Here is a 15,728-nt window from a genome sequence, read left to right as displayed (position 1 = left end):
CTCATGCAGGCACATTTGGTTTAGCCTGTGGGGCATCTTGGTTAAATATGGTGTGGCTGTCAGATCGATCTGTTTGTCAATTTTCTATCAATTATGAGTGACTTCAACTTCCAGAGTCCCAATTTCTTAAATGGTGATACCAGTAGAGTCTGTCATGAAATTTGAGGATTCAGTGAGGAAAGATATGTCATGTTTAACGTATAGCCTGGCCTATAGCATGCGCCAGGTATATAGTAACTACTTAATTGCTGCCTAGGCTATTGACAATAATTAGTCTACATAAGAAACAACTAGAAAGCTAATGTAGGATTCAGAGCTGGGTAATGTAACTCCATAGCTGGTCTAGATTGGTGCTTGCTTGAATCAGTTCTTGGCACATAGTTTTCTATATCAAGTAACTCATTTTTACATTATTTTTTAATGTACTTACTGCCCAGGCATCATATACATACAAACTGCATTATCCCATAAAACCTAGCATTTAATTTTCAACCAAAATAACAGTGTTTCTACGATAAGATTCTTGGTTTAGACAATAAAATTCTGGCTGGGGTGTGAGGTGGGCTAGCTTTAAGCCACGTGTGCTCTGAGTGGGAGCCTAAAGGCCTCCTCTGTTCCAACCGCCAGGGGGCAGTATGGCCCGCTGCCGCCTAGAAGAGAGCACCGCCCCCTCTCCGTCCCCCCCACACACGTGGGTCCGAATGGTTAGGCCCGCCGGGCAGGTAGCGCTTCCGCGACGTCCCTCCACCCCCCTCCCTTCCCCCATTGGTAGGGGCTGCGGGTCCGGGCGGAAGTGGGGCAGGCGGGAGGGAGCGAGGCGTCACCGTTGTATATTCATGAGGCGCGCGCAGCCCAGCATGTAAATGAGGCGGGGCGCGGCGGCCGGCTAAGAAGGCTGCTGGGCGGCGGCGGTGGTTGCTGGCTCGGGGCAGCCCGGCGCGAGTGGCGTAGACCAGGGGTCACTGGCCGGCGCTAACCGGGACATGGAGCCGTCCGGCGGGGGCCTGGGGCCCGGCCGCGGGACCCGGGACAAGAAGAAGGGTCGGAGCCCGGATGAGCTGCCTGCGACGGGCGGCGACGGCGGCAAACCCAAGAAATTTGTGAGTGTCCCTCCCACCCTGTTCCTCAGCCTGGCGGGGTGGACGCCCTCTGAACTCGGGCGACCCTCGCTGCCCTCCGGGGGCATCTGCCTGCCGCTGGGGAGCCGCCTCCGCGCCTCTCTTCCTGGTTTCGCTGGGTCCTGGGCTTCGTGGTCCCACATTCTCCCCCTCCGGGACTTCGGGAAACCCGGGAGTCCCACCTGGCCCTCGCCGCGGCCACCTTGGAGCTTCCCTCGCTCTTCAGTCCGCAGGCTCTGTGCTCTCTCGCCCCCGTGGCCCCGCGGGCTCTCAGCCCCACTTCCTTTCTTCTGCCTCTGGTACCCCCACACGTTCTTTTTTTTTTTTAATTTCTTTTCTTTTTTTCTTTCGGTCCCCCTGTAAGCTGTTCTGGGTCCATTTTTCTTTTCACCCATACCCCGTTTGGGGCATTCTCTTTCTTCTGAAAGGTCATTTCTTTCCTCACTAGTGATCCCTTTCACCTGCTAACTTTCCTTCTGCCCTGTCCCCTTCCAGGGCCCTCAGCTTGGTGTCACCTGGTAATGCTTCCCCTCAGGAATGTTACCAGACTTGAGTCTTGCCTCCCGCCTCTTTGGACGTTTGTCCTTGTGATTACGGGTATGGGTTCCTGCCCAGGTACTGTGGTCATTGGGGCATGGCAGTAATTGATTTCCCAGTATTTTCCTATCCACGAAACCTGTTTCTTTTTGCCCTGTTGCTCATCACTTAAGAGGGTTAGAACTTTTCTCACGATACTATGCCCTTCATGACCCGAGCTGGTGACTAACCTCCCTCCTGAGCAAGTTAGACTTCAAGTCCAATAAGTTTGTGAGTAATTTGCTTTTTATACCTTTTAAAAATAATAACTATCTCAACTCACTGTTCACCGTCTTCTGGACCCCTAGGTTCCGGACATCTTTTTTCCTACCTGTAGGAGAGTTTATCTTTCCATAGGTGCCCATTATTAAGCCCAGTCGGAGGAACTCTCCGTGTTCATGTAACGCGATATTTTGCTACCTGTTGCCTTTCCTAACTAAATCCTCTTCTCTCTCCAGGGAGCTGCTTGCCTCTTACTGTAAAAGCTTTGAAAGATACTGAGCAGTCAAAAAGGGAGTTTCTGCTCAAGTGTTTGCTAGTAGTTAACTAGATACTTAGTTTGCTCTTCCAGGTGGCATTAGTATTCTCTCTGACCAACTAAGTGGCTGGTAACTCTCACCTCTTGTTTTCTTTCCCGCACTCCCCACCCCCTCAGGTTTGGGAAGTAAACCAAGTGCTGGAAGTGGGTAGAAACTGTTCTGTGACCTGGAGAGTTGGGAGCACACTCAACTGAATTAAAGGAGTGACTGACTCATCTCTTCCTATTTCTAGCAAGACCAGGTGCTCCTGTTCTGTCTTTTCCCGTGTCATATAGGGTGTCAGTAACCGTTGGATCCAGCAAATACCTTTGTAGAAACAGGATCCTAGGTGCCCAGAGCAGTATAGCTGTAGGTTCTTTCCTTAAAGATAGGAATTGACCCTCCAGTTTGAGAACTTTCCTTCCAAAATGTAAGTTTTAGGGCCAGGGTTCCTCCTATTTCCGTATCTTTTGTTTTGATTTCGTTACCACGGATACTGTTTGACCTTCTTTAGCCAAACTCTAGCTATTCTTGCTGATTTGTACTGACCTCTATGACTTGTTACTGGTTCCCCCCTCCAAGTTTTATGTGTACTTTTTATTCTAACACCGTGTTTCATAAGTGGGTGAAATCTACTTAAGTGTGTGGTACTGTAAGGTGAGAAATCCCAGGAAACTCCTTTCACCTGTTTTTTGGCAGCCACAGAGTCTTGTGTTCACCGCAGTGGATTTGGCCCAGAGTTGTTGATATTTGCTTTACAGAGGGTGGAGCGGAACCTAGTTCTCTTTTACTGAGTAGGTTCTGGTTTTAACCCTTACGTTACTGAATTTTAACAACTGGGTATTGCAAGTAGTGAGAATTGGAAGGTTTCCAGGAAAGCAGGGCCACTTCCTTTCCTAATTGCTGAATACAATTTACCTTAAGGCATCAGGATATTTTTTTCTCTCTGCTCTTTATGAGAACTATGAAAACGAGAGACAAGGAGCATTGCAATCCACTTCTCTTTGTCTCTGTACGTGTAAGTATGTGTGAGTGGGTGGAGTGGGTGAGATCGCTGGGGTGCTCTTGTCACCCGGGGCTAAAACCAAACCAAACTCAAAGCTATTTCGCCTACTCCACCTTTCCTGAAGTGTGATATTCGCCAGAAACCCCATTCTGAATGTGCTATATAAACCCTCTGGCTTAGACTAAGTGTGCTGGAAGGTTTGCAGTTGAGTGGTTACAGTCCCTCAGGCTGCTGCTACAGACCTTCCTGAGTTGGTGGTTTGCATTTGAAGGATGGCAGTTCAGATCTTTCTGGCTCCTGCAGATTCTAGGTACAGATAGGCTGGTGAGAAAGCAGAGTTCATAAATTGCCTGGGATCTGCTCTTTACCCTCTGAGGCACCTTGTGTAGAGAGCAGCAGATCCTAGCTTAAGGAGTGGAAAGGCAGCATCTTTGAAAGGCTTGGCTGCTGTAGACTTTGAAGGGAGGGACCAGACTGCCTGGTTTTCCCCTTGTTTCCCAATGAGTCTGTCTTCTGGACCTTCTACAACCTTATTCCAGTTCCTTTCGGAATCCTTTCAAAGGAAGGAAGATAAAAATTCCGAGTGAGCAGAGTGTTTCTGTCTTTGCAGCAGGGATGAATGTGGGTGTCAAATACACTCATTTCTGAAATGTATGTAAGGAGAGGCAGTACAACCAGGGTGTCGGGAGGCTGTAGAGCGTCCCTGCATTTAGTAGATTACAAGTCTTCTCATAGAGTTGAGAAATTAAGACATTCTAAGAACAGTGATTCCCAATTCAATGAGTAACACAAGTTCGAAAATCAATGAGAGTTGGTAAATGTTCCGGTACTCAAAAAAAAAAAAAAAAAAGTAACCCCCCCCCCCCCACATACAACTGAAAAGGATCTTTTTAAAAGATGTATTTGTTTTTATTTTATGTGTGTGAGCGTTTTGCCTGTTTGTGTGAATGTGCACCATGTATATGTTTGATGCTTAAGGGGATCTGAGGATGGCATTGGGTCCCTGGAACTAGAGTTACAACGGTTGTGAACTGCCATGTAGGTACTGGGAACTGAAACTAGGTCCTCTGCAAGAGCAACAAGTGCTCTTAATCACAGAGCCATCTCTAACCATCAAGGAAATTTTATGGACTGTAAATTGTTTGTTATAAAACCTCAGGAGTAGTAGTATTTGATGAGAAACAGTATAACTCTGATAAGCACGTGGACCAAACAGACCTATTGTATATTCTGTGTGATAACCTTTTGTTAGTCTATTGGTCTGCACTGTAGTTTATACATGGATTGCCAAGTTATTCTAGGAGAGAATTCTGTCTTCAGGGAATGTAAGAGAGACCCAAACGACAACAGTTGTATATCACATGTGATTTAGAAGAACAGGTTAAAATCAGATTTATTAACAGGAAATATGAGACATGGTAGAGAAACAGTATGAAAGTGGTTCCTTCTACTCAGTGTTTGTTGAACACATTCATAGTACAAAAACCATTCTCATTTTGAAACTAATTTATATTGAATTTTTTCTTTGTGTGGAGCCTTCTGTTTTCAGTCACTTGTTTCTCAGTAATAGGGACACCAGTGTCCTAGCAAAGCAGCTTTCCTATGGCCAGCTGCTGCTGCCTGCCTTTATCCCTGTGGTGCTCTTCTGGCGGCTGGTTTGAGTATAGCCAAGGTTTTAAGGCAACCAGGCAGTTAGACCAAAATTCCTGAGCAGCCCAAGCAGGTTGGTCTCTGATGCCGAGGCTAGCCTGGTCTATGTAGTGAATTTCAGGACAGTCGGGGCTACATAGAAACTCTGTTTCAGGGGTGTGGTGGGGGCTGGAGGGTATATTAAACTTTATGGAAGCCAAAATTGAAAAGTAAAAAATATTGTAGTCACTATGCAAACCTGTTTTTTTCTTAAAGAAAAAACCCTAAAAAACAAAACCAGGTTTTAGAATCATCTCCTTTTTAAGGACATAAAAGGTTTACTGTGGAAAAAGACATATTAAGACCAATATTTTAATGAATTTCCTCATTATAGGATAAATGGGTAAGTCACTCTTTCAGTTTTTAGAATTATCTTATTCCTATTCATTATTAAAGCTTGTTATGAATGGTATCCTTAAAACGTGAGAGCTGGGGGCTGGTGAGATGACCGCTAAGTCTGAAGATGTGTTTGAGCTCCAGGACCCACATGGTGGAGGGAAAGAACTGACTTCCACGCGGGAACCATTCTTGAATACACACACCCCAAACGAACAAACAAGTGTTAAAAGAATATAAAAAAAACTTTAGCGCCAAAAGAGTTTTCAAATTTCATCAAGTCTAAACAGTTAATCAGTCACTTCTTGCAATTGTGTGCTGGCAGCATCAAGGGGCTGAAAAGTAGAAGGTTGGTAAATAAGCAGAAAGGGAAGAGAAATTTTGGTTCCTTTGTTTTCTTTATTAAATATTAACATAGGAGTGGTCTTAAAGGGAAGTTGCAAGAGTAAAAAGAAGCTAGTTATCTGTTGCTTGGCTCTGTGACAATTAGGGAGTGCCATTTGCCTTTTAAACACTGTGTATATATAATGGAGGACAGAATAGACAGAGAATATGGGGGAATATAACTGTAATGGAACTGAATTTAAAGAAGCATAGCTCAATATCTCCTAGCATATGGAGATCCTGGAACCCAACACTCAGACTAAATCGGACTGGATTGGAGACCCTTGTCAGCTCTTGGTAGAATCATCCTGAAATGTCGTTCTAGTGTCCATGTGGTGTGTCCTCGGTGTGGCTGTTACTCTCGAGGCCCTGATGATGTGTTCTTATCCGTTCTTTGTCTTCCTTGAAGACTCTGTTTAAGGTTTTGCTTGTTAATCTTTTTTTTTTGAGCTTAGGTACAAGTCTTTGAAATATATGTGTTTTGCACATATTTTATTCTTATTTAACCATTTAACTTTCTTTTAAGATTTATTTATGTGCATTGGTGTTTGTCTTGCATGTATACTGTGTGAGGGCATCAGGTCCCTGGAACTGGAATTATATAGACAGTTGTGAGCTGCCTTGTGGGTGCTGGGAATTGAACCTGGGTCCTCTGGAAGAGCAGCCAGTGCTCTTAACCACTGAGCCATCTCTCCAGCCCCCCTCCCCATTTAAATTTCTTAATAGTATATTTTGAAAAAAAAAGGGGGTGAGTGTTTTATTTTGAAGAAGTCCCTTTCTCCCCAGTTTTGCTCTAAGCACTGTCGCTTCTGTTTTTTTTCAGTGCCTTGGTCCCACATGCTGGCTTTGGATTGAAATTCTCACCTGTAGGCAAGATGGGTCATTTCTGAAACTTTTAGGATCAGGAACCTATGAGATTCCATTTTCCTCCCCCCCTCCAAATACATTTCAATAGTGCTAACTTTAGTTTTCCTATGCCCGGTGTGCTACGGGTTGTACAATGTGAGTCCTACAATGAATAAATATTAGTGAATGTTTAGAATTTTTACATGAGGATGATTAATTCCAGGATAAAGAGTAATTATAACTGTGGCAGTAATAACAGTTTGAATGAATACCTCCTGTGTGCCTAGCAATGTGCCAAAGAGTTTTGGAGTCAGTGTCTCATTAGTGTCTACACTGGCCTTATAAAATAGGCACTGCTATTATTTTCATTTTATTGGTGATTGGATTAGAGTCCATTGAGATTGGGGAACCTACTTGAGATCGTAGAAGTAGAAAGTAACATAGCTAGGATTCAAATTAGGTCTGGTAATAATGAATTCAATATGGATTCATTATTTTGTAGTGTCAGTTCTGTGAAATCAGCCTTTCACCTCTGCTCTGTAGGAGTATTCACTTTGAGAAATTTCCTAGAAAACTTTGGTGATATCCCCTTAGAGTCCTTTCGTCATCTGTATTCTATTAAAACTGAATTCTCCTAGAGTCCGATCAGTGGGAAAGTAGTACAAGGTTTAGATGTACAAAGTACATTGGCTAAGTGCCTAAATACTTTGTGCATTTAGTAATTTAGACTTTGAAGCAATTGGAATAATCATAATTAAAATTATCTTAGACATGAAAAAGTAGCTGTTATTGAGAATGCAAACCCTATCTTTCCTCAGGCTCAGGAGTTATACTCAGTTGTGCAAAACATTTTTTTTTTTTTTTTAGAGCAACTTGATTTCCTTTGTAAGTAGACCTTTAACAGCAGCGTCTGTCCGGAGTTTCAGTTGTTTAGAGCAGAGAAAGTAAGGCCAAGCTAAGATCTAGGATGGTCTTTATAGTTAATCTTTCCATGTTTAAATTTGATGTTTGGCATTCCTAAACACTTACTGTCTTGAAACTTAAGGATTGCAAATGACTCCTAACTCCAGGGTCTCTCTTCGACTGAGAACTGCTGACTTTGCTCCTTAGACCTGGCAGTTATTTGCCTGTAGTTAATAATTAAGAAAGTGCCACAGAGATCCATGAGCACGGAGCTGTAATTTTCTGTGTGATTGGTGGTAAAAAGTAGAGAATAAGAGTTTCTCTTTTTGCCTGTGTGCAAATAGGTCTACCTTGGATCCAAAAACTAATCATAAAGTTGTATAATTATTGTATCAGATTTCAGCCTTGGCTTTTAAAAGATTATAATCACAGTCATATATATACTCAACTAGGAAGGAAAGGCTCTATCCAAGGCAGAACATAAAATTTATGTGTGTGCGTACAAGTGCTGGAGATTATACCTGTGGCTTTGTATATGGTAGGCAAGTGCTCTACCATTGAGTTATACTTTGAGCTCAACATAAAATTTAAATGGTGACCCGATTTAAAGAATTTAGAAAATTAAATGGAAACATTATTGACCTGAGAGAAAAGCTAAGTTTCAGAACTTTGAGTGATGAATGAAAGAATCTTAAAGTGATGCAGTTTAACTAGCTCTTTGTTATATAGATGAGAAAGGTGATCTGCCCGGTACACAGTCTAGAACTGGATGGTCTGCATCCAGTATTGCTGCATGGTTGTGACCTTACCACTCCTAATTAGTCGTGTGAATTTTGGACAAGTCACTTCAGTTTGCTTGGTCTTTTCTTACGAAACCTGAGGGTTATTATGAATCATTCCTAAGGTCTGTGCCAGTGTGCTGGTGTCTTAGATTCTGTAAATAATCCTGTATGGTAATGGGCAGTTGTTCACTTCCTAGGAGATGAGGAATGTGGCTGACCCTGGAAGGAAATCTGATTGGTAGAGTAGACAGGGAAGGAATTTTCTAAGGTGGGGAGAAGAACAAATAGAAGCTCAGGTGTGTGGATGTGTGCTGGCAGTGAAGGAACATGCCATTGTTACAGGAGTCAGAGTGGTGGGAAGTAGATCTTCAGAAAAGCTAAAGCCACATCGAGGGGTTATTTTCCTTGGCAGAGATTTTAGGTTCCCTTCCTGTAAGCATGTATAGAAAAGAAAAAAGGACCGAAAGTTAGCACTTTATAGCATGTATACACATTAATATCAGTTTGGGGCTATATAATGTATGGTGGTGACACTATGTAGTCAGGATATCTAAGAACTCAGATTTTTGTGTTTAGATCCAGGAAATATTTATTTTTATTTTATTTGTGTGGGTACACCCACATATGGGTGCTGGGAATTGAACCCTGGTCTTTTGGTAGAATAGTCAGTACTCTTAATCACTGAGCCATCTGTCAGCCCCCAGCAAATAATTTTTGATACCTTTGATGGTATTTAGGTAGTTTAAATTCTTTTATCACTCATAATGTATCCATCTTTTCAGAGATTGTTTGAATCTTAAAAATGAGACTTTTTCAGCTGGAACTTAAGGCTATATGATCAAATTGTGAGCACAGTCAGATAATGCCTTTGTGAGAACAATCTGAGCCTGAATTTGGGTCCAGTTGCTTCTCCTAAATGTTCTTCCTGATAGCTTTTATTATCTATAGCTTTTTCTGTCCTTGGTTTCAGTGTCAGTTTGGGAGTCTTGCTTCAAGATTCCCCTCTTTGATGGTCTAATATAAGAGATGGACAGTTCTGAAAGCATTAGTTATCTCTCACCAAGGTTACTGTGAGCTAGAGAACCACTAACATGACTGCCTAACCAGAAGAGCGCTGCAAAGAGAAAAATGATTACTATCTCTGGAGATACTGTCTTACAGTTATGAGTTATGTTTAATAAAGGAACATTATGCATAATTAAACATCTCTGAGTTATTTTACAAAGTGCAAGGCTGCTGACTTTTATACCACTATAAGTGAGAGCAGTATTTGACCCAATGCTCATGTGAAGTAAGTGCAAGTTCCCATGGCATTACAATCTATTAATACCACAGTTTTTCATAGCTGTAGAAAGGTTTACACAGACCATTAAAGAAGAGAATGAGACTGTAGTCTGCAGGATATGTCTGGGTCTCCATAGTAAATGGTAATTAATGGTCATAGTGCACCATTCTTTTAGCAAAAAAAAAAAAAAAAAAAAAAAAATCACCGGGCAGGTGGTGGCGCATTCCTTTAATCCTTTAATGCCTGCACTTAGGAGGCAGAAGCAGGTGAATCTCTGAGTTCAAGGCCAGCCTGGTCTACAGAGGGAGTTCAGGGCAGCAGGGGCTACACAGAGAAATCCTGTCTCAAAAAACAAAAGCAGACATTTAATTTTATGTGTCTGAATGTTTTGCCTGCATGTGTGAATGCCATGTGCTATATGGAGTTCAGAAGCTGGCATTGGATCCTCTGCAGGTCCAGTTGGTTGTGAGCTGCTATGTGGATACTGGGAACTGACCCAGTCTGCAAGAGGATCCAGGGTCCCCTGCAAGTACTCATAACCTTTGAGTCGTCTCCAGGCCCCGTACCATTCTTTCTTAACACTTACTCAGTCAGCTGTAGAATTTCTTTAGTTCCTTTATTTGGTCATAGAAGCTGATAGCTTTCGACTGTTGTAAAACTGTCCATCTTGTTGGGCTTACAAAAACATTTTTAGTTTTGTCTTTGTGTGAGATATATATCAAGGCTCCTCTTTTGCAGGGTTCTCTAATGGTTTCTTGGTCCTTGTATTTTAAAGGGATGGGGTTGGTCCTGGCTGGCAGCCTTTGCTACAGCTTGTTCGTTACTTGTAGGCCATGGGTGACGTCTGCTTCCTGTGATTGAGACCACAAGAAGAAGTGGTAAGAAACCACTGTAGGATATGTATTATCAGGCAAGCAGCAGGCAATGGGCACCCCTTGAAGAGAGCAGTAGTAACCAATTACAGTCTTCAAGGTGCCCAGAGAGACCCTAGAAATGATTTGACCCAGTTTTCCTTTAAATGAGGAGGACGCAGACGCCTAGAGCTGTTTTGTTGGCCTTAACTAGATGAGCTAGGTTTTAGAATCCAGCTCTCTCACTTTGTGTTATTAGCCTTAAATTCTGCAAGTGCTCGTTGTCAGAATATTTGCTAAAGTTGTTGTCAGAACATTACTAAGTTATACAGGAGAAGAGGAAGTATAGAACATTTTGAATATGGGAATTGGAGGATGTTTTGCTTTAAATGATGTGCTAATGAGTTTTTAAAAACTTTTTATACATTTTCAAAACATCCAGGAAGCTAGAGTTCCTGCTTTTTGTTTTTATCCACATGATATATGGATATTCTAGTTGTTATGCATACACAAATTTTTCATAGAATTAGAGTTATGATTTCTACTTTTAAAATATTATAAAATTTTCCACTTCTTCAAGCTTCAAAAATTATTATTATTTAAAATAATTTATTTTATGTACATTGGTGTTTTGCCTGCAGGTGTATCTGTATGAGGGCATCGAATCTCCTGGAACAGGAGTTACAGACAGCTGTGAGCTGCCATGCGGGTGCTGGGAATTTAACCCAGGTCCTCTAGAACAGCAGCTAGTGCTCTTAACTGTTGAGTCATCTCTCTGGCCCCTAAGAATTATTCTTATTTGAAATGGAAATGCATTTTTATTATAAAAGCATTATGTAGCTCTTTCTAAAGAAATATAGATATGTATAGAGTAAAACCTTCGTTTTTCAGAAATTGAAGTTATTTAAAATAGGACCAATAGAAATGCTTGCTATTTGGAAATCTTTGAGTTCTAAGTACTCTGAAATGAAATTGTGTATGTGATTGTGTCTTAACATAGTTCAACATAGTTTAATTTCTTAGAAGGATCAGAATGACTTCAACTTTGGCTTGTATTTCTGGTGAACAGTCATAAGAATTTAAATCATCACTGTGCTTCTGCTCTCCAAGATTTCTCTTAAACTCTCCTTCTAGTTTCATAAAAGGCTAGAAAATGTTTGCTGTGATTTCATTAGCTCAAGCCTGGGTTTTTGAGTAGCACTGTAATTTTGGGATTATTTACTCCATTATCAGTAGATGATAATTTCTGGCTATTCAGTGATGATGTGAGGATAAAAAAGGATGTAACTATTATTTTGAATGAAAAGGAATTGGGGTTAGGATTTAAAACAGGTGTCTTCATGCCTGGTGCTTGCATGTGGAAATGATAGACAGCAGCTGTAGGAACTTCCTGTCTGCTGGGCCTTGGGTGTGTCCCATGCGCCTGCTAGAAGAGAAGATGTCTTGCTGCTGCTCACATCACGAGGGAGGAGGACAGGGTTGCCACGGTGATTGAGAAACAGCATTCCTGAGTCATTGACTCTTACTAAATGAATGGTCAACACCCCGTTGTTAAAGGAGCAATGACAGTCTTCCCTGAACTCAGAAGGTTCAGTAAGAGAATGAGGAAGAACAAGCATAGTATTTGGAGCTTGAGAAATAGATTGAAACTTGGAAGAAATATTACATGTTTTCTGATATGTGTTCAAGTCTTATTAGAATTTTAAGGTGTTTGAGAAGGAAACTTTATATGCATCTGTCTGCCAATTACAGATTATTCATTCTTTGTGCCTTTCACCCCCTTCCCTCAGCAGAGAAGATAGCTTGTCTGCTAGATATTTGAGCACCTTGTCTGTTGGCAGCTTGTTTTCCAGACCCCTGAGTGTCTTATAGTGTAAGGTGCTGGCACTGTAGACTTGTAAGAGGAACGTGGTGTCTCCAGCCTGGATCCACTTGCTTTTCTGTTCAGGAATAGTGAAAGAAACCAGAGTGGCCTTTTCTCCTTGTTTCTAGACTTTCAGCTATCTATGACGTATGATAGCCTATCGCAGTACTTTAAGATGAGCTGAACTGGAGGTAGGAAGTTACTTTTTCTTTTTCCTCAGATTTACCTCCTTGATTACTAGAGGAATAACATGCATTTGGACCTGTTAGCAAACAAATTCTAATACTAAGACAGTATCCCAGTTTGGCTTTGAACTTTCAATCTCCCTGCCTCAGCCTCCCAAGTACTAGGACTTTAATTGTATGCCATGTCTGGTTTCCAATTGGCTTAGAGCTTTGTAGTTTATACTTTTCAATTCCAAGCCTCCCCTCTCCTTATTTTAATTTCAGTTGGAAAGTGAAGTTTATTAGAAGGCTCTGTCCTCTAAATGAAGAGGTACAGGCACACTGGATACTGAGAGGGAGAGAGAGTCCACTGATAGGTTTATCCAATCCTAAGGTCAGTATATAGAAACAACAGTAAATGGACTCAGCAGGTCTTGTGTGCATGTGGGGTGTATATACAACAATATATGTATACTTGTAACTAGTAATAAAAGAAGTCAGTAATTTGGCATTGAGTGGGGAGACACAGGAAGAGTTAGGAGAAAAGAGGAGTAAAAATTTGCAAAAAGTAAAAATTTAAATAAAAAAAGGACTCTTCCCCTAATGCTAATGTATGCCACTACACTAGCCAATGCCCTCCAATAACTTTCTTTCTATTTATTTATTTATTTATTTGGTTTTGAGACAGCTTCTTGCCTGTGTATTCTTGGCTGGCCTGGAACTTGTATAGGACAGGCTGGCCTGAGACTCCTGAGATTCACCTGTCTCTGACTCCCAAATGCTGAGATGGTTTTAGATAGAGGAAAAGTTTTAAGTGATTTCAAATGTTTAAGTAGATTACTGAAACAGGGAATGGACTACAACTACCTAATGCTGTTAGGGCATTTCTAACTGCAGCTGACATGGATCTTGCCTGGAATCTTTTCCATAGTCCCTGATGTGCAGTCAGGAAGAAGATACTGGCTCAAAATTGTTGTTTTGAGAGAATTTGTAATAAGGATTAGAAAATCTTGTACTATCCTACTGTTTCCTTTGTTGCTGTTTAGTGAATTCTAGTGGGTTTATTATTTGCTTACTTGTCTCAGATATATTGAGGTATAGTTGACATAAAAGTTGTGCATACTTGTGACATGTGTGTATGTATTGGGGAATTCTGGACCTGGGTAGATGAACTGTTCCTTTGGCACTTTTTCCTGAGCCATCATAGGGACCATAGGCCTATCTTCCATTTTTGGGATCTAGGCTCTCTCTCTCTCTCTGTGTGTGTGTGTGTGTGTGTGTGTGTGTGTGTGTTTATACATTCACATGCCTGAACACATGTAGAGGTCAGAGAATACTTGGGGGAGTTGGTTTCTCTTCCCACCAGGGATTAAGTGGGGCTTGGTGGCGAGCGCCTTCATCCACTGAGCCGCACCACCTGTCTGTCACTTAGGGTTTGAGACCGTCTTGTTTCATACCCCAGCTTGGCTTTGAACTCTCAATTTCTTTAGTTCTTCTTGTATTTCTCTCAAGTACTAGGCCAGTGTATGCCATGGCTGGCTTCACAATTGACTTTGAGCTTTGCGGTCCATATTTTTCAATTCTATCCCCTTCCCCCCAATTTAGATTTCCTTTTTGGGGGGGGTATCTTTTTTCTTTTTTGAGATGAGTGTTGCAACTTTGCACCACTCCCATTTAGGCTAACAGGTACCAGTAATTGTGATGTCAGAATTCGGTTTTTCCGTACATGGAGTTGAGCTGTGGATTCATTTGCCATCCTCCTTGGGCCGTTGGTGGAAATGGAAGGGAGAGTTCTCTGTATTTAAACTTACTCATTGTTTCTTTCTTTCCAGTTCTGACTGACTTCTGTTTCTGTGTAAGGAGGAAGTAGAGAAGGGAGTCCCACCAGTTTCTGTCATCATGCCTTATTTAGTTAACAGGATACTTTGATTTTTATCATTTTACTTTATTTTTTATTCTTCATCACCAGTCAAATGAGATAATATAGTCCTAAAGATAGAAATACTAAACTGTGGCAGATTTCAAACAGCAAATAATGCGTCTTACCCTTCCCTACTATCCTTTGGTGTAAATGTTGTAAATTTTGTGGCAAAGCTAGATTAAGGTTTCGTGATAATTGAGTTCAAGTCTGTGTTGTAAATCCCTGTTGCCTCATCATTCTAAGGAACTTAATTTTAGTCCTGTAATAGAATAAAGAAGTGAATCAGAGGCAAACTCCATAGATTCTGAATGTCAAGTTCTACCATTCTTTCCTGGGAGATATATAGAATCTGAAAGGAAGTTGCTGATGACACTTCTTTTCCATTTTGCCTGTAGGTAGTTGCCTTTGTCATTATTGAGATCTTACTACTTTTTAAAAGATGGAAACACTCCTACGTGGCATCTTGTCTGTTCCACAACTATTTCCCCAAGGACAGTTCATAAATATGTCTTGTGGACTGAAGCACTAAGCATAGTCTCTGGTCTCATTCACAGGGAAAGACATTGATGGCTTAGTCTGGTGCTTTACTGTATGTAATAATCCTAGTTTTCTATCCTAGAACTCAAAACCTTTTATTACTTGCTCAATTCAAATAGTATTAAAGAATATACTATGCCAGGCTTATGATAGTGTTTCAACATCTATAGTGGTGTTAATGTAAATACAGCGTAAGATCTGTCGGTGAGCAAAACACAACTTTTGCCCCTGCGCCACGCAACTGCCACAGTAGCAACAGCATCTGTTCAGAAGGATCTGACACATGTAAAAAAATAAGAAGCTGGCGTAGATGATGGCTAAGTTTAAATTTATAGACGAAGAATGGTCTTTGTTTTACATTCACAGCGTGTTCCTGAAGTCCAGTGTTGCCTGCTTAGTGATCAAGGGTTTACTTTACTAGAAGCCTTTCTGTAGTAAGACAGAAGTCACTTTCACAGGGTGATCTCTCGCCCTCTGCTTACTTAGGATAGCAGTGATCCTGAGAGGTGTGTGCAGCTATTTGCTCTTTTTGAACCAGGCACCCCCTTCACATTCACTCTTAAGACTGGGTTTTCCTGTATAGCCCAGGGTGGCCTCAAACTCACAATCTTGCTGCTTATGCCTCTTGAGCTCTAGAATTATAGACAGGCCTGCCATAGCTGGCCATTGTTTAGTTTCTAGGAGGACTAAAGCACAAGGAGTTACAATTACTTCTAGCGTCTCGGAAATAAAAATCAAAACTCAAAGTCTTTTTTAAAACTAGATCTAAATAAATCTGGATTTCAGTAGTTGGAATGATGTATGAATTTCCTATTGCTGTGTAATTATCACTCAAAGCATGGTGTGGACAGTGTGCGTGGGTTCTCAAGAGTGTGACAGGGTTGAAATCAAGATGTCAGTTGAGCTCTGTGGGATGTCTGCTTCCACACTCATAAGAGTCTAAAATTG

At 41.5% G+C, this 15,728-nt stretch overlaps 1 protein-coding gene across 1 annotated transcript in view; it reads left to right on the top strand.

Moving 5' to 3' along the window:
* Positions 1-878: 878 nt before the first annotated feature.
* Diaph1 (diaphanous related formin 1) overlaps positions 879-15,728 on the top strand; it is a 97,612-nt gene continuing 82,762 nt past the window's right edge. The window contains 1 exon segment of the mRNA XM_038329850.2: positions 879-1,100. Within this exon segment, the coding sequence (XP_038185778.1) occupies positions 984-1,100 (117 nt within the window). The 5' untranslated portion in view covers positions 879-983.

The sequence above is a fragment of the Arvicola amphibius genome, chromosome 5, assembly GCF_903992535.2.
Source record: "Arvicola amphibius chromosome 5, mArvAmp1.2, whole genome shotgun sequence".
NCBI lineage: Eukaryota > Metazoa > Chordata > Mammalia > Rodentia > Cricetidae > Arvicola > Arvicola amphibius.
The sequence above is the reverse complement of the archived record's forward strand: the minus strand, read 5'-3'. Positions and strand labels throughout refer to the sequence as shown.